This window comes from Onychomys torridus, chromosome 8 (genome assembly GCF_903995425.1).
Source record: "Onychomys torridus chromosome 8, mOncTor1.1, whole genome shotgun sequence".
NCBI lineage: Eukaryota > Metazoa > Chordata > Mammalia > Rodentia > Cricetidae > Onychomys > Onychomys torridus.
Genome location: NC_050450.1, coordinates 104,763,660 through 104,784,921, shown reverse-complemented (window position 1 = coordinate 104,784,921; position 21,262 = coordinate 104,763,660). Strand labels below are relative to the sequence as shown.

At 52.2% G+C, this 21,262-nt stretch overlaps 1 protein-coding gene across 2 annotated transcripts in view; it reads right to left on the bottom strand.

The window, feature by feature from the left end:
- Nucleotides 1-859: 859 nt before the first annotated feature.
- Nucleotides 860-21,262, bottom strand: part of Mgat5b (alpha-1,6-mannosylglycoprotein 6-beta-N-acetylglucosaminyltransferase B) — a 68,623-nt gene continuing 48,220 nt past the window's right edge. The window contains exons 10-18 of one of the 2 annotated variants that reach the window (XM_036195385.1): nt 20,927-21,060; nt 16,341-16,471; nt 15,745-15,750; nt 10,092-10,247; nt 8,430-8,576; nt 8,180-8,296; nt 4,033-4,107; nt 2,672-2,928; nt 860-2,331 (exon numbers count right to left, since the gene is read on the bottom strand). In XM_036195385.1, the coding sequence (XP_036051278.1) occupies nt 2,133-2,331; nt 2,672-2,928; nt 4,033-4,107; nt 8,180-8,296; nt 8,430-8,576; nt 10,092-10,247; nt 15,745-15,750; nt 16,341-16,471; nt 20,927-21,060 (1,222 nt within the window). In that variant the 3' untranslated portion in view covers nt 860-2,132. The remainder of the gene's footprint in view (nt 2,332-2,671; nt 2,929-4,032; nt 4,108-8,179; nt 8,297-8,429; nt 8,577-10,091; nt 10,248-15,744; nt 15,751-16,340; nt 16,472-20,926; nt 21,061-21,262) is intronic. The other variant, XM_036195386.1, reaches the window with a different exon arrangement.

Below are 21,262 nucleotides of genomic sequence, written 5' to 3'. Positions count from 1 at the left end.
CAGGGCTGGGTCACTCTGGTGCTGCTGGTGCTGGGGGCTGGACTATTCTCTGTATGGGGGTGGGGGTGAGTAGGGGGGTCTTGTGAATTGTAGGAAGCTGATGTAACCTGCATTATCTGATTGCACCCACTGGCTGCCAGGTAACTGGCCATTCCCCACTCTGGACATAACATGTCTGGACACTTTCAGGGAATAAAACTGTCCCTGTGGAGAATCCCTGGCTAGGAGGAGGTTCCCTGACATTAGAATGTCTCCATGTAGTTAAGCCACTTGCAAAAGCCCAGACCCAGGTCCTCATGGCAGCTTTGAAATGGTCCTGATGTCACAAGCTGTGTAAGCTGGGGAGTTACTTAACTCTCTGTGCCTCTGTTTGCCCACTTATGATGAGGTAGCAGGGTGGCATCACGTGATAGGATGGTATCAGCCAATAGGCCATCTGAGCTCTCACACACAGGCCCAGCCCAGGGTTTGTTCACCTGTAACAAGAACAGGGCCACATAGGGTGCTGAACTTGGATATCACTATTCCAGCCCAGAGTCCTACACACAGTGAACCCCAAAAGTACCAGCACATCTCATGTGTGACCTCAAGGTCTTCCCTAGTACACTGATACTCTCTGGCCTCACACCTCCACTGATTCTGCTGAGAAGCCAGCTGGGGCGGGTGGGTATGGAGGCTGAACTTGACAGAAGGGTCATGTGGTCACAGAGCTATGAGGACTTCTCTGGGTGCAGACAGCACCTCATTTTCTAACCAAGACCCCAGTGTCATGTTCCATCAACACAGAGCAGCATTTGGGGACCCTAGCCAGTCCCCGCTATGCTGGGTAAGCCTTGGAAGTTCCAGAAAAAGACAAAAAGACAGCACATTTCTTCTTTATCATCTCACATCCCAATAAAATATTTATTTCAAGAAATAAATCTTTAAAAAAAAGAGAGAAGAGTGTCTCTATTGCTTTCCTCTGACAGTCAAATCCTCGGAATCACAGGGCTCTTGCTGCCCTGGGTTCTGCTGCCACAGGGGCCAACCAGGCCAGGGGGCACCAGCAAGTCCCACACAGGCTGGTCCCTTCCTACAACTGTCTGGGCCCAGGGGAGCCTGCCTTCATGAGGCTGGGGGCAGGCCATACATGAGCAATGGCAGTGTTCTTGGAGGCCTGGCTGGACTCGGCAGGCCGTGGGGGTGGGGGAAGGAAGGGTCGCCCTGGACTGGAGGTGGGCATGCCACACAGAGATGGGTACCGAAGTCTGGAAGTGGCCTGAGGCTATGGGAAGTGGGAGGGAGTGACAAAGAGGGGGTCTAGATGGGAGTCATGAAGGTCTGGTAGACCTGCGCAACCAGAACCAGCCAAGTGTACCATGGGTGAGACTTCATCCCAGCCTGGCCAGCATGAGATGCTGGAAGGTTAGGAGTGGTGTCAGAGCCTGCAGAGGATGCCTTGGTGGGGTCTGGGCCTGTTGTCAGAGGCTGCGGTGGAGGTAGCCCCTGGAGGGGCAGGATGAAGGCTGTGGACCAGCTGCAGATCATGCTGGAATGTGTCTCAGAAGAGGCGCAAAGTGAAGCCCGCTGGAGGAAGCAGGAGTGAGGAACAGGGAGGGCAGGGCCCCTCTCCCAGCCTCCCCAAGTTCTCTGCCCTTGTCCACCCCAAACAACTGCAGGCAGACACACTGGCCCTGCATGCATCATAAGAAGAGGATGTGGCCCTCACGGCAAGCGTGGATGTGGCCTGGTCTCCATTCCTTGACACTTCTGGCAAACTAGGCGGGGCAGCATGGCCATGTTCCCAGACTTGTTGATCAGGAGGCCTATCCTGGGCCCAAGAATGGCCAGGGTCACGTCACCAGCTGATCCAGACCTCAGAAAGCAAGGGGCCTCCATTCAGGCGCTCCTGGGCCCACCAGACAGGTAGGTCAGCCAATCTGCTTGGCCACAAGTCCTGTGGGGGAGGGCAAGGAGCCCCCTAGGATGGAGCTGCAGGCTTTTAGCTGCTGCTTCCTCAGCCTCCTCTTCTTGCCCTTGGCCAGGGAAAGAGGCTGCAGCCAGGAGACACGCAGTGAGCAAGGCTGCAGCTCAGAAAGTGCTGGTGCTTGTCAACCGGGGGTGGGCAGATGCTGGCAGGGTGGCCTCCGGCCTCACAGGCAGCCCTGGCACAAGGCCACCTGGCCCTTGAGGAAGTCACGGCAGGGGCAGAGCCTCTGGTACTTGGTGCTGGCTCCGGCACAGCTGAAGAGCGGCGGCTCTTTCTGTAGGTAGCATTCTTGACCGGGCTGGGCAAAGGCGGGGTACAAGTGATGCATCTCCCACTCTGTGCTGTCACAGGGCACCTGCAGCCTGCAAAGGTGCCATCAGCATCATCACTCTGTTGTGAGTGAGCTGGCAGCTGCCCCCAGCTTAGCATGACCCACCCCTCCCTGGGCAGAGAAACACAAGTCACAGTTTTGAATCCATCTGTCAGAGCTTACTCCGAGAAGCTCTGGACCTGGGGACTTGGTGACAGCCGGAGAGATGCCTACACAGGCTGGGCAGGGGCCAAAGGAGGTGGGAGAGGGCAAGGCCAGAAGGGATGACCTCTTATGGGCTTTTCTTGGCTGATGAAGAAGCATTAAACTCCCATCTACAGGGAAGCCAGGCAGGTGGGAAGGTGGGGACACAGGCAGGGGCTCAGACTCACTTGAGGAATGCATCTTGGCTGTTGAGATAGGGGAAGAAGGAAGGCTCGCAGACCAGCCCGTGGTCCAGGCAGGCATCTGTGCAGGCCCTCCCAGGGCCTGCCAGCCAGGCCCGCAGAGAGTGGGGAGGGGGCCAGGCTCCCGCCATTGAGCTGATGTTCTGGGCCCACTCGAGATGAGTGGCATTGGGGGCCAAGACAAGGGGACTCTGGGCAGCGTGGGCCCCTGGCGGGACTGGGCTTGGACCTGCACAGAAGTCCTGTCAGAAAAAGAGAGGTATTAGGGAAGAGAATGGGTTTTCTCTAGAGTGCCTGGCACTACAATTTCACTAAGAGCCATTACTGGACACTTACTGAAAGCCAAGTGGCCTCAAGCATTATTCCCGTAATACCAAGAAGCCCATAGAATGGATGCTAATTATTTCACATAGAGCAGAGGACGTATGCCAGGGACTCAGGACTGGATGGCAGAGGTGGGCTCTGAACTCTCACTTGTTTGGGAACTATCTACCTTACATGACCTCGTTTCTGGGGTCAGACTCAAGGCTTTAGCTTGAAGCCCATGAGCCCTGCTCAGCATGGGGACAGAGCCTTGTGCTGTCCACCAAGGCTCTTCTCAGAGGCCTTAGATACTTATCTGTAGCAGGACAGTTCAGAACCAGTCTCCAGGTCCTAATGCTCATACCATGGCTGGCCAAAGTTCAGATATACCCGGCCTCTGCCTAAATCGAACACCACAGCAGCTGTCCCCAGGATCCCAGGCCCCACAGCTCTACATCTTCTGGCTTTCACTCACAACTGGATTCTGACAGAGTATAGCCCAGGCTACCTGCAGCTTGTGGCAGCTCATGGGGTCCAGGCAGGTCCCCTGACTTGCGCTTCATGGCTGACTTCTATGCATTCTGAGCTGGCAGAGAAGATGTCTGCCTGACAGAGCCTGTCAGAGCCTGTCTGCTGTTTGCTCACGGGGGCTGTATGGCACAGCTGAGCCTACACAAGAGCAAGCCTTCCCCGTTTCTCAGGGCAGACCTCTATTCTAGTCCCCATCTCACTGAGTCCCATGAGGGTGGTGACCAGGAGCTCCTGTCTGTTCCATTAACTCAGTTATCAAACCTAAAAATTTAAAAACAAAACAAAACAAAAAACTAGTTCCTATGACTTCCAGGTCTGTGGGGTAGGGTGGGGCCTGATATCCATGACTGCTGGACCCCAGCCCCCAGCCCTCTCTGTGGAGAGCAGAGCTGAATGGATGGCTTGTCTGTAGCTGCAGCCTACACAGACCCCAGCATCAGCATGGCCCCAATCTTTGAAGTGATAGGCTTTGAAGTGATAGGCTTTGGGGCAGAGGACACAGGGTGACCTACCTGGTGCTGGATATAGGCATGGATCCGTTCCAGCATCCCCATACATGTATATTCATAGGGCAGATAAGGGTCTACCTGTGGGAGAGATGAACAAAGGGGCCTGGTTGCTGGGGCCATACCCATACTCAGCATCGGAGACCAGGTTGGCACTCTCGGCTCAGACAGACAGCCAACCATCCACCTGGCCCCTCTACCTGCTCAAACTGCCTGTTCCCAGGATACCCTCAGGGGTATCAGTTTAGGATTCATACAGTGTAGTCCTCCAGACCCACCCATCTCCAGGCCTCATCCTTCCCTGCTGTCCCTCTTCTCTTCTTTGCAAAGGCCAGCACTTCATCCCCCTCAGGCATCACCTACCCCTGAGCCATGCTGAGCCTGTTCATCATTGGATGAGGAATGTGTTCTCAGTGGCTCTCAGCACCCTAGTGGTTCTCTCCTAAGGTCACCATTTCCTGTTCATTCCCTATCTCCTGCATGAGCCTGCAAAGCCACTGAAGGTGAGGACTGTGGCTTGTCCACCACTGAGCCCCGCTAATCTGTCACAGTGGGTCTGGCACACAGCAGGAAGCACACGCCCTCTTCCTGTATCCCATGCAAGATACAGAGTACTCACATAGAAGAGCACAGGACATTTACAGAGTACTCACACAGAGGGGCACAGGACATTCACAGACAGAGTACTCACACAGAAGGGCACAGGACATTCACATATCCCAGTTGGATGGAACAGGTGAATCTTGTCACACATCCTGCCCAGGCATGTGGCTACATAAGATGCACAACCCCAAAGAAAGGCCCTGGGCATCTGTGCAAATGTCTAGAAGCTGTAAGGCACCTGGTCTAGGCAGATGTATGGAGGCACAGAAAGCCTTCAGAAAAGGCAGGCACGGTAGCATGCTCCTACAAACTCAGCTTTGGTGTGGAACAGGAGAGAGGGGATCCCTGGAGTTCACTGGCATCTGTTAGCACCAGAAACCTACCATGGCACCCTGTTTCCCCAAGACCTGCCCACCTGACAATTCCACCAATGTGTCTTGAGTGTGTTGAGGCATGATTTTCCATGTTGTTAAATAAAAACTTCAGGAAACTATTGCCACCTTGGAACATGGTCTTTGGGGTAACTTGAGTCTGTGTTCTTGGGCCAAGATCACTCATCTTTGTTTAGTTCCAGAATAAACAATCTCTTTGAGGTGAGAGTTGTGTTTTGTGTCAACAATATCCAAGCATCCCCAAAAAGTGACAGCCACTGATTTCTTTGACTCAGATCCTGCTGCCTCTGACCCTCAAAGCAGGATGTCGCTGCTCTGACCTGTCCTGGGACTGACTACCAGGCAATATGGATAGATTTCCTCATCCTGAGGCCCAGAGATCCCCACATCAGCTGCTATGTTACTCCAGCCATAGGCACTGCCTTGCCAGACTTACACTTCTCACAGTCCTGTCCCACCCCGCTGTGGTTTCTGAGCTGATGGCCTGGGATGACCTACAGCTAGATGCTGCCGAAGCCGGAACCCCACACTGAGAGTAGAGTTCAAAGAACCACTGAGCTCTGGTCTCTGATGCCTCTGGGGCTTCTGGAGGAAGGTTTGGAACAGCTATGAACAACCAGCCTTGGGAGAAGGATTTCCCTCCACATGAGGCTCCTCTGCTCCAGAGTGACAGCAAATAGCCCCTGTCACAGGCAACTCAAAGGTCCCCTGTGTGGGGGCATTTCCAGCCAGCCCAGCCAGCCTGAAACTTCTGCCAGGAGCCGCAGCTGGAGATGACCCCACTGGGTCAATCTGCAGGAAGGCTGTCATCTATCTGACAGTGTCAAGTACTAGTCCTGCAGAAAATGGGTGATGTGAGAGGTCACGCAAAGGAAGCATGTCACCCCCTGTCCTCCCATCTAGAATGCCCCCATCTGGACCATGTGTCCACAGGCAGGAGCCACAGCCCAAGCCCCGTGTTTTCTTCAGGGTGGGGGCATGCTGGCCTGGGAGGCTTCAGTCTCCTTTGCCAGCCTCCTGTCTCCTCCCTCCCTGAAGTCTCAAAGGGCCACACTTGCAGAACAAGCCAGGACGTTTCCTCCAGGTGGCCACAATCCCTTGAGACCCAGTCAGCTGTTCCTAAGCTTATCCTCTGCAACAGGGCAGTTACCCAGGGTGCCTGTTTGAAACGCAGACTTCAAGGCCACAGCTGGCTCTAAGAAATCAGCTGAGGTGGCTGGGCACAGGCTTTGTGCTGTGAGTTCCCAGCCCACTGAGGCTATGCAGCCCAGGGGGCCTTGGAATTCCCAAGCCTTAGCTTCCCAAGGGAGTGGGTCCTTGTGATATTTGAGCCCCTCTGGGCTACAGGGGAAGAAGGGGGCTCTAGCTGTTTTGGGGTCCATCTCAGATGAACAATACCTACTGGATTCCTTCATCCTTCTGTTCTTGCATTTTATTTTATTTTTTAGATTCATTAACAAAACTGAACAGATGTTCAGGTTTTTTGGGCTTTCATTTTTAAGACAAAAGAAGACTCAAAGGGTAAATAATAAGACATTCTCTCCCAGTGACACTGCCCATTGCAGTCACCAGCAGAAGTGACTCCCGCGCTGGGCTCTCCTAGTCACCTGCTTCCGAGCCAAGGAAGCCATCTCTGAGTGTCTGTAGATGTTTCCAGAGACAATAAAGGGGCAGAGTCACCAGATGGGTGGGGCCCAGATGGAATGAAAGGGACAAGGGAGGCAGCAGCCAGCACAGGTGGAGAGTCTTCTTGCTTCCTGCCCATCATGTGATCTGCCACGCCCTCCCCACCAAGATGATGGAAACTGCAAAAACACTCTGCCCAACACATTTTTTAATAAGCTCTCGGGAAAGCTGGAGAGAGAGCTCAGCGGTTAAGAGTACCGGCTGTTCTTGTAAGAGGTTCACAACTGTCTGTAACTCTAGTTCCAGTGGATGGATCCCTGTGGGCACTAGACACACACTTGGTACACAGACATACACACAGGCAAAACACTGATATACATAAAATAAAAAGAAATAAATCTTTTTAAAAAGTGTTTGATGCTCAGCCGGGCGGTGGTGGTGCACACCTTTAATCCCAGTACTTGGGAGGCAGAGCCAGGTGGATCTCTGTGAGTTCAAGGCCAGCCTGGTCTACATAGCCAGATCCAGGTCAGGCACCAAAAACTACACGGAGAAACCCTGTCTCAAAAAGCCAAAAAAAAAAAAAAGAGTGTTTGATGCTCTTTTTCCATACCTCTCCCCAACCCCACCCACTCATCCCCCACCCCCACCAAGCCACCCCACCCCCCACCCTGGTGCAGAGTTTATTATAATATAGAGATAAAGAGACAGAAAGATTGAAAGGAGAGAGAGGAAGAGAAGAGAAGAGAGGAAAAGCAGAGGTGTGCGCACCCATGATAGGAAGAAAGCCCACAGCAGTGGCTGGCAGCTGCCTGTAACTCCAGCTCCCCAGGATCTGGAGCCTCTTCTGGCCTCTGAGAGCACTCACACTCATGTACACATGCATGTGGGTGCATACACACACACATAAATAGAAATAATAAAATAAATACTTTTTTTTTAAAGAATCAATTTTCTTGGAACAAAGTGCTGTGCATAAGGAGTGACTGAAAGCTGTGAAGACATCTGCTCCTCAGGTACGGCCCTTCTTGACCTCATCCCTCATATGCACACACACTAGCCCCCCCCCCCCCCCATTCACTAGCGGGGCCTCAATGTTCTGCTCTGGGTACTCATTAGGCAGTCCCTGGACCAGTGTCCTCAGAACAGTTGTGTGCAATTACAATTACTGACTGCGGCTGAAGGGCACAGACCTTCTCACACCAACGGCAGGACTCACCCCGAGAACACCTGCTAAATTCCTAACTTGTGCCAAGAGTGCTTGCTGGGCCTGGCCCTCCAAGGGGCTCAGTAAATGATTTCTCATCCATGGCTGCCAGATAAGGGCGTACAGGTTGCTCACTGCAGAGAGGCACTCTCTTCCCTTACCTACACACCAGGTTTGGAAGTGGGGACCCATGCGGCCCCATTCAGGGATGCGCTAACTAGGAACGGCTGGACTCTTTTCCAAGCCAATCCTGCAAGCCTGAGCGAGTTCTCTAGGAAGTTCCTTCTTCCAGTTATAGAGAAGAGCCATGGCGTCAGAGTCTCACCTGGGTGTCCATGATGGCCTTCACAGCTGCTTCAAACTCGTCTGAGTTGTTATAGTCGACAGTCCACACGTGAGGCTTGCCAATGAAGTTCTCTGCATAGGGATGCTGGGAGAACACCTGCCCAGGACCGACAGTGGCTACTTCAGCCGGGCTGGGCTTAGCACCCACCCTGGTCCCTCCCCTCTCTGCACCCCAAGGCTCAGTACCCCTTCTCAGACCCCCAGATCGGGAACAGGGCCCTTCTGCTCACCTCCCTGGAGGTGGGCTTGCCCCTGAAGAACTCGTGGTTGAGGGAGCTGTGGGGTGGGCTGAAGCGAGACTGAAGGAAGATGCAGCCATTGGCGATGGCCTCCAGCGGTGCCGGGCCCTCGTAGGGGAAACCAAACCCTATGAAGAGCTGGAAGCCGGCAAGATGGCTCAGTGGGCAGAGGCACTTGCCACCAAACCCGCTGACCTGAGCTCAAACTCCATGTGGGGATGAAAATGAAATGCACCGTTTTTGTCTTGTTTTCCTTTCAGTGGGTTAAACGAGATGAAGATAGTTGGACCTTTCCAGAAATGAGTGAGGGGCTGGGGATTTAGCTCAGTGGTAGAGCACTTGCCTAGCAAGTGCAAGGCCCTGAGTTCCATCCTCAGCTCAAAAAAAAAAAGACCACATGAGGACACCATGTGGCCCAACCCCTGCCTTTCCTAAGACAAAAGGATGCAGCAAGGATCGCAGCCTGCTCTCCAAAGTCGTACTTTGCTACTCAGCTGCACGAGGCTAGCCAATCGTCTGTGAGCTTGAGCCTGACCTCTGACCTCTGACTGAGGCACAGGACTCCTCTGCACTGAAATACAAGCCCAGGGCACTCCTTACACGCCTGCGCTCCCTCTTCAGAGGGAGCACTTTCTGCCTTTCATGAAATACTTTGCACTGTGGGGTCATTTTCTTGGGACCCCAGACCCACTTATGACACCAGAACCCCCATGATGAAAGGGTAGAACCAACTCCCAGAAGTTGTTCTCTGACCCTGTAGTACACATCTGACCCCAATTCCCCACTGGAAACAAATGTTAAAACGAAACAAAACAAAAACTGGGTGAGGTGGGGTGAGCCAATGGTCAGGGAGGTTGGGCCACCTCAGCCCAGGACTCCAGAAACCAGAGGCAAGGATGGTCTCAGCATTCATAGAAAGCTGCAGGGGTAGTATAGATCACTGTGGGCTCAGTTTCCCCACTGTGAAAGGAACAGTCTGGTTTTATAAATGGCTTCTCCTTGCTCCATCAAGCTATGCTTTTGGAAGGGAAAGGAGGAGCCAGTGTTCCCACCTCAGAAGTCCCAGGCTCTCAAGGGACCTCCACTCAAGATGTTAAAAACATTCGCCCTATAACTGACTATACCGGCTCCAGGGAGGTGCTTAGTAATTCTGAGTCCAGGGCCACTGTATGAGATTACCTCATCCTTCATATTCCCAACACACACATATCTAAGAGACCTAAGGAAAGACCAGAGAGGGACTGGATGCTGCTGGGAGACTCTCTGGCCTCAGCCAATACTCCAGGACCACCACAGTCATTCTCAGTGAACAAGCTACAGCTACAGAGATCCAACTCTGGGGGCTTATAGAAGCAGCCTGTTGGGACTAACGGCCCTGTGGAGACCCAGCCAGGATCCTCTCAGCTTGTGTGACTGCCCCTCAGCAGCTTTTACAGTTTGGCCAGCCCTGGGACTCTGCTGGGACTGACAGGGAAGAGCCAGATGGCACAGCTCCCATTCCCCAGTCCCTCCCAATGGAGGGCATCCCAGCCTGCTGGATACCTGCACATCTACCAGGACTCTGGGCGGCAGAGCACATGGAGCTGTCCAGCTTGGTGGATGCCTGTCATCCATGGCTGTAGCCTGCAGGGGTGGGACAGTGGCCAGCCTCACCTTGGCCTTACGAAGCAGCTGCTGGAACTCAGGCTGTGGCAGGAGGCCGTGGTTCTTCACAAAGGCAGGGACCTCAGGGGGCCGCTGGCTCTCATAGTACACAGTGCCATGGATCTCCATGTACTTGTTCAGGATGGCCAGAAACTTCTCCTTGCCCTGCATGAGGAGGAGGAGGAGGAGGAGGAAGAGACGATGGAAACTTCCCTTATGCTTAGAAGGTAGAGCTGGTACATTAGGCACTCCTGCTCTGGGGTCAGTCTTGGGATGATTTTTAACTTGCTGTTTAGACTTGGGCAAGGTCCCTCTCCTCTCTGTCCCTCAAGTTTTTCATCTGTGAATTGCAGGGCCTGAACTAAACCAAAGGCATAAAGGTTGGTTCTAGCCATAGAACCGACTGTTTTCCCAAGAAGCCCAAAGAGACCCAATACTTAAACGTATTTGTGAACACGGATGCCATGAGGACCTGTGGAGCACTCTGGAACTCCCTTACACATTCACCCCATCCATCGGTCAACCCAACCATTAATCTGTTTACACATACCTTGTCCATCCATCCATCCATCCATCCATCCATCCATCCATCCATCCATCCACATAACCATCCATTCACATATCCATCCTTCTACCTACCCACTCATATATACTGACCTATCCCTCCATTCACCTTTCCACCCATACACCCACCCATCCATCCATTCACCAACCCACTCATCCTTCCAGTCACCTATCCATTCATGTCTCCACCACCCATCCATCCATCTGTCCATTCCCTGTCCATCCATCCTCCCATCCACTCATCCCTGCATTCTTCCTTTCTTCTAGGGAAGAAGAAGGGGGTGGAAGTTCTAGACTGGAGACAGAGGGTATAAGCTGAAAGACATGAACTAGAGCAGCCCCCACAGGAGCCACTTCTGACTTGAATTGTTTCAACTGCTATAAATGTTTAAGGTGACCTGGGACTAGGAGCCCTAGCTGCAAGCTAGGAGTCAAAGCTAATCCTCTCTGGAAGAAAATGGCATCAGCTTTGATTTCAAATTACTCTTACGATTTTTTTTCATATTCATTTCCAGAACACATAAAAAATTCAAGGCAACCAAAAAAAAAAAATCCTATTGAAAACCCAGAAGGCTTTGCAGCAGAAATGAATGGGGTGAGACTAACCCCCATTTGGAAATTCCGGGGATTTAAAATGGATGGAATAACTTTGGAAAAGAACAACATCAGCAGACAGAGCTATTGTGGGATAATCTTTTTGTACACTGTAAAGATGTGTCTCTGCCAAGGCACCTTCTGATTGGTTTAACAAAGAGCTGAATGGCCAATAGCTAGGCAGGAGAGGATAGGCAGGACTTCCGGGAAAAGATGGGAACTCTGGGGAGAAGCAGGATTCGACAGCCAGACATGGAGGAAATGAGACACATGGTACTGAGCAGAGGTAATGAGCCATGTGGCAGAACGTAGATTAATATAAATGGGTTAATTTAAATTATAAGAGCTATTTGGGAACAAGCCTAAGTTAAGGCCAAGCTTTCATACTTAATAAGAAGTCTCCATGTCATTATGTGGGAGCTGGCGGTCCAAAGAAAGACTCATTATACAGAGCAGCTGACCCCAGGTCTAAGTGCGGCAGGAGGGGTGGGGACAGTATGGTATGGGCTTCAGGATGACACACAGATCAGGCGGATGGAATATCTGAGTCCAGACAGAGATCCCACACCCACAGTCACCTCACTGCTGAAAAGGGAGTGTGTTCCTGAGGAGGAAGAATGCATTTTCAACAAGTGATCCAAGGCATTTGGCATCCTCATGCAAAGAGAGGGAGAGGGTGTCTGAGCCTGGGACCCAGTGGGGTCACTCGGAATTGGAAGAACTTGAATCTATATATCCCATCACAGGGCAAAGTTAACTCAAAATGGGTCATACACTCAAAGGCAAAAACTAAAACCATAAAACTGACAGAGCTAATCAGAGAAAAGCTGTGACTTTGGGATAATCAAAGACTTCTTGGCTACAGCACCAGAAGCATTGTCCGTAAAAGACAGTATTTGATTTCTATTACAGTCAAGGTTTAGCCAGGCATGGTCCATATCTGTAACCCCAACACATGGGAGGTTGAGGCAGGAGAACTGCCATAATAGCCTGAGTTACATAGTTAATGGGATTAATCCACAGATCAAAGGAATTTATTGGGGGTTAACTCATAACCATGGGAGATTTATCATAAGGTCTAGGAAAGTTGAGCTATGCCCTACACTATCTGCCTGGTCCAAGATCTCAGCATCTAAAACCACGAGGATGGGTAGAGAGAACATATGTGCATCCCAGGTCTTAAGGGTTCCCCAGAGGCCACGCAGAGGTCATAGGCAGATGTAGCAATTACCTGCTCCCTCACTAGGGACAGTGCTTCAGGGCATGGTTCAAACAGCTACCCACTCCACAGTAAATTCAAGGGCTCCTGGGTTACACAGCAAGACGCCATCTTCAGAAAAATCAACAAAGCCAATAACTATTGCTCTGTGAAAACTTCCATTAAAACAAAGAACCAGACTTGGTGGTGTACACCTTTATTCTCTGCACTTGGGAGGCAGAAGCAGGCAGAGCTCCATGAATTCCAGGCCAGCCTGGTCTACTTAGGGAGCTCCAAGACAGCCAGGACTACATAGTGAGATTGTGTCTAAAAAAAATCACAAGAAAGAAAACTAACACCAAAAGGAAGATAAGAGGGGAGAACACAGCAATGATCCAGTGTATCGTGAATGGAGTCCAGTGCAGCTAGAGCAATATTCATTTTATTTTGGTTCTGAGACCATGTCCAGCCTGAAGCAATATTTAAAGAGGTGACGGGAGGATTTTCTAAAACTTTGGGATCGATCAAACAACAAGGTTCAAAAAGATCTATGGACTTCATATAAGTCAAAAAGAAAGCAGTAGCCAACGGAATCCCAGTGAAATGGTTGAGAGTCAAACATGCTGAGTTAAAGCAAAGAAAAAAGGCAATCTGCCTACAAGCGCTGCGCTAAGCCTTACAGCTAGCTTGTGAGCGGACGCAGAAGTGTGGGGAGGCGGCAGAATGTCTTTACAACACTGACCAGGAGACACCAAGATGGGATTCTGTGCACAGCAAAAATGCCCTTCAGGAACACAGGAGGGGCCAGTGAAATGGCTAGGCAGGCAAAGGCACTTGTCACCAAGCCTGACAACCCAGGGTGACCTGAGTTCAAGTTCAAAGACCCATATGGTGGAAGGAGAAAACTGACTCCAACAAATAATCCTCTGATCTCCAGGAATGCTCTCCCACACATACAGAATGAGTAGAAAACGTCAGAAGAAAAACATTAAAAGAGGGTCAGTAACTCCAGAAAGAATCAGAGACGAGGGACCTGGGATGATGTAAGAAAAGGTGTGCAATAAATTTCAGTGAATTCTCAACTCTGTATAAAACAATCCTAACAACTGGGTATGTGGTTGGTATAAAATGGTAGACCGGAGCAAAGTGAAATTAAAGCATGGTTAGGGTCTCTTATTACCCAAGAAAAAGTCAAAGTATTTACTTATATGAGTCCTCAGTAAGGCAAGGATGCAGGCTGCTCTCTCTGGAGCTAAGGGTAAAGGACAGAGAAGAAGTGGCTAGCTGAAGAGAGGTGTTCAAATATAGATCAGTGTTGGGCCAGCAAGATGGCTTAGTGGGCAAAGGTACCTGCATCAAGCCAGTGACCTGAGTTCAATTCCTGGGACCCACAGAGCTGAAGGAGAGACCTGATTCCTGAAAGTTGTCCTCTGACCTCTGCATGTGCACACGCGTGCACACAGACACAGACACACACACAGACACACAGACACAGACACAGACACACACGCAGAGGCATGTTCACACAAGATTCCAGAAATATGTATCTGCAGCATCCTTGTGCTCCCCCACCTGTCTGTCATTCCATCGTGGTTTCTCTCTGCTCTCTAAGGGCTGTGATGACTCTAGGTTCATGTCACCATTTGTCCTGTCTGTCACTGACTGTCTGGGTTGTCTGCTGTACAGGCACACTTCCCCTGGAGCCTGATGGATGCCTGTCCTTAGCCTGCTGCACCCCAAACTCTATCCCTCATCCCCTCATAAGTTCTATAATCAAACAGCTCCCAAACCATAGCCTCTGGCTGCTTCCTGGCAAACCGAGACAAGACAGGCCTGCTTAGCACACAGACAGAATCCCAGACACCAGGCGGGATGCTGGCCTCTGCACAAGACACAGGAGATGGAGGGCCTCTACCCTCCCTCTTACCCAGGGCTCTCCATGACACCTGCCCAGGACAGGGCCTTCTGTTCTCATCTGGCCTTCTCTGACACCTTGCAGCTGTAGACACTGGGCAGATGCAGTTTCTTTGAGCTTTCTGGCTGAATAGGGTTGATCTGGGCTGTCTTCAAACTGCCCACACTTCCCTCCCCGATTCTACTGGCCAGGTGTTCTCCCCCACTGTGCCCCTTCCCTGGTGGCCTCCACAAGTTCTGCTCCTGAGGCCTTCTCTCTATCCCCAGACATCTGAGCAGCGACATTGGACCTTTTGAAGTGTCCCCTGCCACACCACAAGCTCACATTATTCTGGGAAGACTGTGCAGAGTTGGGGTTCAGCAGCCCAGCTCTGGGCTCAGCCAAATGTGGTTGGAGCACCCTCTTGGCCACTGACTATGGGCTCACCCTATAGCCTGCTGAGCCCCACTTTCCCCATCTATAAAATGGGCCCAATGGCATCCTCACTGCCCAGGGGAAGAACAAGGGAGGAGACACCTGTAAGCCCTCAGCAGTGCTTGGAGTTAACACAAATGCCAGCCTCTTGTATCATGTCAGGGTGCTTGATAAGACACCACTCAACACCTGCTTCTCTCCTTCCTTAGCAAGAACCCAGACATGAGGTGGCCACAGGGTGGTTTGGAATAAAGCCACACCTTGGAGTTCCTTGAAACTGGGTAGAGCCATGTGATGGAGACCCAGCCACTGGGCCATATAGGAAGAAGACAGCCCTGTTCAGCACTCCTCTCACTGACTGGAGTGTCTCTGAGGACCCGATGTTTGTGGCCATCCTGAGCCTGTGGCAGACTCAGGGTGAAGACTAAACACCACGCATTACTCCACCTGGCCACCTCCTGAGACTGTGAAAGACACCCATCTTGCCAGACCACTATAACCTGTGACAGCTGACCTAATCCTACCCAATTGGGCATGAGAATTTTCAAATAAGACTATTGTGTCACAAGCTTAATGCATGACACTAGCTATGTACCCTAGGATGACCTTGAACTTGTCATCCTCCTGTCTCTACCTCCTGAGATTACAGGCATGGCACTACTTGTGGGTACTAGGGTCTGAACCCGGGGCTTTGCGCACTCCGCCATCTCAGCAACATTCCCCAGCCCGGCCCTGACTTCACACTGCTTCATGCCTGTTTCCTGTCCCTTTCGCCCTCAGCCTTGTCTGTGGCTGTGCCCAGGAACTTGCCTCTGTCCTCACAGGGACCCAGGAAAGACTGCTCCTTGGACCCTGCTGTCCCCACTCAGTCCTCCCCACCCTAGTACATCCTCAAGGGCACATGCTCAGGGAGACCCACAGTGTAGCTGCAGCTGGAGTAAGGCAAAGGCATGCATGTGGAGGCTCCCAGTCCATACCTGGAGCTGCCTCATCACCACGGAGCAAAGAAACAGAGAGAGCAGATCAGTGAGCAGAAACAGGCATCACCCCCACAAGCTTCCCGGACGGGACCCAAGCTGGAAGGCAGGGCTCTAATTTCCAAGCCCCACCCCCACCTCTCATCCCACCAAGTTCCACTCTAGCCTAAGACCGCCTGTGGGGCTATGTCATCCATCAGTCCCTAGAGGTGGGGTAGAGGGTTTCCTTCACAGAGCAACCATCTAGGTCCCTGGGAACAGTCCAGGGGGTGAGGGGTATGTCACCATCTTGTTGGAGACTACCTTGAGCCATTAGCAAGACAGTAGATGGAGCTGCATTCTGGATTCCCTGCACCCACACCTGCAGCTTCAGGTGTGGACTGCAAAGGTATGGGCTTTGCTGCTACAGGGCTGGGCAAGTCCTGTAATTCTGTGGCCGGAGCCTTCACAGTCAGGGATGGATAGCTGCACTAGTGCGGTGGGCGGGGCTTTGCCAGAATGGGTGTGGCCTACCCTCAGGCAAGTGGCTTTGCAGTGAGCACGGCCTGCGTTGGAGCTGGCACGGTTGGCAGGGCAGTCGGCCTGCCGGGGCTCACCTTCCAGATGCTCGCCTCCTTGCCGTACACCACCGCCATGTTGCTGGCCTTGTTGTCCTTGATGAGCTGCTTCTCGGTCTCACTGAGTTCCTCAGACACGAAGCCCATGAAGGAGTTGTCTGGGGTGTGAGCTACAGCCGGCCGCAGAGACGGGAGGACGGGTTATCAAACAAACATCCAAGCAGCAGCCCAGGCCTCCCTGGACCTGCCTCCCCCAGGAGTTCCCACGGAGCATGTCGGGGGGGGGGGGGGGGCCTGGACCAGAGACTGTCACAAAGCAGAGAGTTCCCGGCTTGTTTTCAGATGACTGACTTGACTCTGGATAACCCAGCCAAACTCTCCTCTCTGTCCAATCCCTGCTCTAGAGCACTGTCTCCCTTTTGGCTCCTTGCTCCCACCCCACACACGTCACCGCAGGGGTGTCCCCTTCACCTAGCCCCCCCTCCCCCAGCACAATGATAGCTGTTTCCAAAGTTCTTTTCTCTACAACAATCCTTTCTGACTTGAGTCCCATCAGGTTCCTAGACCTGCCCAAGACCCCACAAGTAGGTGTGGCCAGCACTGGCATGGATGTGACCTGTGTGGCTGTGGCAGGCACTTAGCGCAGTGGGCGTGGCTTGCGCTAGAATGGGTGTGGCCTGTGCTTCCTCTGACAATCTCCAGGCCCCACCCACTCCCACCGGGAGCATCCTTTACCCTGGGGGCCTAGTCTTCCACAACACTCCCTGACTGAAGTCCTAGTACACACCACTCAGTCATTCTTGCTGTAATAAGGTCAGGCTACAGTAGTGCCAGCTCACCTCAGTGTCCCCAGCTCACCTCAGTGTCCCCAGCTCACCTGTGTCCCCAGCCAAAGCACCCTCACTGTCACAGCTTCCAACCTTTGTTCTGCCTGGACTAAGCTCCTCCCTTTTCTGAGAGATAAAAATCCCATGGGGTCCCCTCCACCTATCATCTGCTCCCATGAGCCTCTCTGGGGTCCACCAGCCTCCCTTGGGGTCCCCTGGCTGGTTCTCTGTTGAGAAAACAACAGAGAATTAAGACAAAGACCTCCTAATTCTCTTCCAGAACCCTAGCCCCTAGCAGGAGCAAAGTGAGTTTTATCTCTTTTTAATAATTTATTTATTATTAGCTTAGATTTTCAGGAAAGCATCATTATTGCATTATTGTTAAAAGATTACCCAATACATACAATTTGCCCAACAGATTATATAATCAAAAGGGTTCTCTCCTTATTTAAGTAATGCTTTTTTAAAATTAACTAAGTTAATGAAGAAATTCCTCCTCCTGCAACAGTCTGCGGCACTGAACGCAGCTGAGGTCCTAAGATCAGATGTGGGTAAACCTGCCCATCTGAGGACCAGTCACCAATCTTCTCCCTTGTGTCCCGCCCCCCCCCCGTCCCCCCCCCATGGGTCTGGCCAGCTCAGGTAGCCGACCTGGGGTCCTGGGAGGGGCTATGACCCAGAACCAAGTGTCTCCAGAGCTCACTGCCTTCCTGCATGGGTGGAACTCTGGTGAGTGCTGGCTGCTCAGTCTCCCGGGACACCCCAAACTCCTGTCACCCCATTTCCTACTTCAGATGTTTATGAGACATACCCTAGCCTCCCTTGGAAGGGAGAGTTGTGCTAATCAAACACAGTGTGGCATCCCCACCCACTCTTTGAAGGGACTGTGGGGATTCCCACAGGACATTCCAATCCACATCTGGTACATCTTAGGCTGTCTTCAACACCTCCCCTGTGTAACTAGGGTGACTCTGAACTTGTGACCCTCCTGACTCCATCTCCTAACTGCTGAGATTATAGGTGCACACCACCATGCCCTGTTTATGTGATGCTGGAGTCTTGTCCATGTTAGGCAAGCACTCTGCCAACTGAGCCGCATGCCCAGCCCCTGGTGATTCCCATCACAATGCCTGCGAATGCTCATGGCCCTTGGCTGGGTACAGAATAGACCCCAGGCCTCTTCTTGGCTTCAGGAGGGGAGACGGAGCCCTGCCCTGAGGCCCAGAGCCCTCTGTGTGAGTAACCAGGGCAGATGACAGTTCTGCTGTTTCCTAGGCTCTTCACAACTCTGGAAGCACACTCCTCCCCAGACAGGCAGCCAGACCCTCCTGGATGGATGCCTGGCTGCCTCCCTTCCTCCAGCTGGGCTAGGGGCCTCTCTCAGCTCAGCAGCTGAGGACACATCAGGATTGCCCTGCACTATACCAACTCTACAGAAGGGACCAATTTAGAATATAATTAGCTGAATTAGTCAGTGTGAATGGACAAGGAAACATGGTGACCAAATAAAATAACAGGGACAATTAAAGAGCTCTAAGGCCAGGAGAGGGAAAGAGATCCAGCCTGGGCTATAGAAGACCCTGTCTCAAAATACTAAGAACATGATAATTATAAGGTGAGGAAGTACACTATGTTTTAAATAGAAGACAAGGGGATCCGTATAAGCAATGGGAAAAAGAAACATTTGACTTGGGGTTCAGGAGGATGAGTAGGAGTTTGCCAAGTCTATAACTCCATATTCAAAGAGCTCTACCCTGGGACAAGTCTTCATTTTCTCATGCAGATTCTTTTGAAATATTTTATAGCATTAATTAGTTAACTGTGTGCATGTATATGTGTGTGTACTTGTGTGCTATGGTGCATGTATGGAGGTCAGAGGACAGTTTGTAGGAGTTGGTTCTCTCCCACAGTGTGGGTCCCAGGGACTAAACTCAGGTCATCAGGCCTGGTGGCAAGCTCCTTTACTTGGTGAGTCATCTTGCTGGCCCCTTGTTGGGTTCTTGCAGAAACCTCTTAGCCATCTTCTGTCCTCACACTGACCTTTGGTGACCTTGGTCCACCTGCAGTCAGCCAGCACACTGTGCCTGCAAAACTTCTTGACTGAACACAGTGGCACTTGCCTGATCCCTCAGGCCTCCCATATCACCTTTAAAACTTCCCTTCTTTGGGGATCATTACCCGACATTCAAATCCCACAGTTCTTCCCACCAGGGGCCCCTGGCCTCCCCTTCATATCTCTTCCCTCCAGACTTCATTCCAAATTATAGTGGAACCACACTCCCTTCTGGGCTCCACAGAACTTCCAAATGGGCGCCCCAGCAAAGCGTGGTCTCCACAGAGCAGTGTGTCCTCAAGCAGGTGGCAATACCTCTCTGGATCTCAGTTTCCTCATCCAGACTCCAGGGATGGCAGGAATTGTGCCACCTTCTGTGAGCTAATGCAGCCATTACTCACTGACCATGCAGACCATCTCTGCCCAGTGCAGCCTGAACCTAAGCAGCTGACAGAAACGCCCCGAGTCTGACGCCTTGGATAAAGATTGTATCCTCCGGAAGTCCCTGGGAACTGTGCAGAACCCACCGGCTCTTAATTTAGACACAGTCCTAACGAGGCGGCTTATCTGGTTTTCTGGCCCAGAGCCTCTGAAGTGTCACAGATTAGATGCTTACAACGCTACTCTGCTCACAGCAGCAGAGGACCACAATTAAGAGTGACAGCCGAGGGCCAGTAACATGGCTCCGGGTGGAGGAGGTGCCTGTTGCCAAGCCTGACAACCTGAGTTCGATCCCAGGGACAGAAGGAAAGAACAGATCCCTGCAGGTTGTCCTTGACCGTCACACACTTGCCATGGCCCCCATGTACACAAATGAGGCAGGAGTTCACAGCCAGACTGGGGGACATGTTGAGACCCTATCTCAAAGTTTTAAAAGGTGGAGAGACTGGGGATGCAGCTGGCGTAACATGCAGAAGGTCCCACTTGGGATCCCCAGCACCAGAAAAAAAAAAAGATACAAATGGCTGACACTCAGCTGGGCAGTGGTGGCGCACACCTTTAATCCTAGCACTTGGGAGGCAGAGGCAGGCGGATCTCTGAGTTCGAGGCCAGCCTGATCTACAGAGCAAGTGCCAGGACAGCCAGGGCTATGCAGAGAAGCCCTGTCTTGAAAAATCAAAAACCAGCCAACCAAACAAAACAAATGGCTGGCACTCTGCTCCTAAGTCTCACCTTCCTTGGCTTCCTCCACCCCCTTCCTCCAGGTTCACCCCAGTCCCGAAGCCTTAAGGAGCTCCCAGGTTTTTACAACCTTCTAGCTCATCCGCCTGCTTCATTACCATCCCCTTGTGCAGAAAGGCCCACATTTTCCTTCACTCCACCTCCTTCCAGTTTCTTTGGTTGGTTCAGGAAGCTTCTAGAAGGCCACTGGGCCCCCTGCTCTGAGCTATGTGCTTCTCAGAACTCCCAGCCTTGGGTCAGTCACCAGCCCTGGGCACACCTTGGGCAGTCTCTGTGATTCCTGCTTCTCTCTAAGGGGATGGCAGGTGCTTGCTGGACCCATCCCACTGGCCCAGGAGGAAGGGCACCTGTCCCTGCACACACATGGGGAGTGGGTGGGTGGGGGGTGGGGGAGACGACTTGCCTGTACACATGGGGAGACTCATCCCACACACTTGGGGAGACCCACCCCTGCACACATGGGGAGACCTATGCCTACACACATGAAGAGACCCACCCCACACACATGGGGAGACCCGCCCCTGCACACATGGGGAGACTCCTTCTCTCCCGGTATGACTCACGGAACATGGTCATGAACTGCTTGGGGTTAAGGTTCCAGTAACCCCAGTTGGTCCGGTAGCCATGCAGTGTGGCATACTCCTCATGGTTGTACGCTGGCTCCGTCCCAAAGGTGTCGATGACTCGGATTCTGCACCTGTCCTCCCCCGGGGGAAATCAGGACTGAGATCATACCTTTCTGTGTGTCCCTGGCCTAGGGTGTCCCTGTGACAATGTTGTGGCCAGGTCAGGAAGCACAGTACTTGGCAGGGCTTCACTTAGACGCGGCCTCACTGCGTGACCAGAACAGGCGCTTCACCCCCTCAGTGCCGGCTTCCCCAGCAGAACAGCAGTCCAGC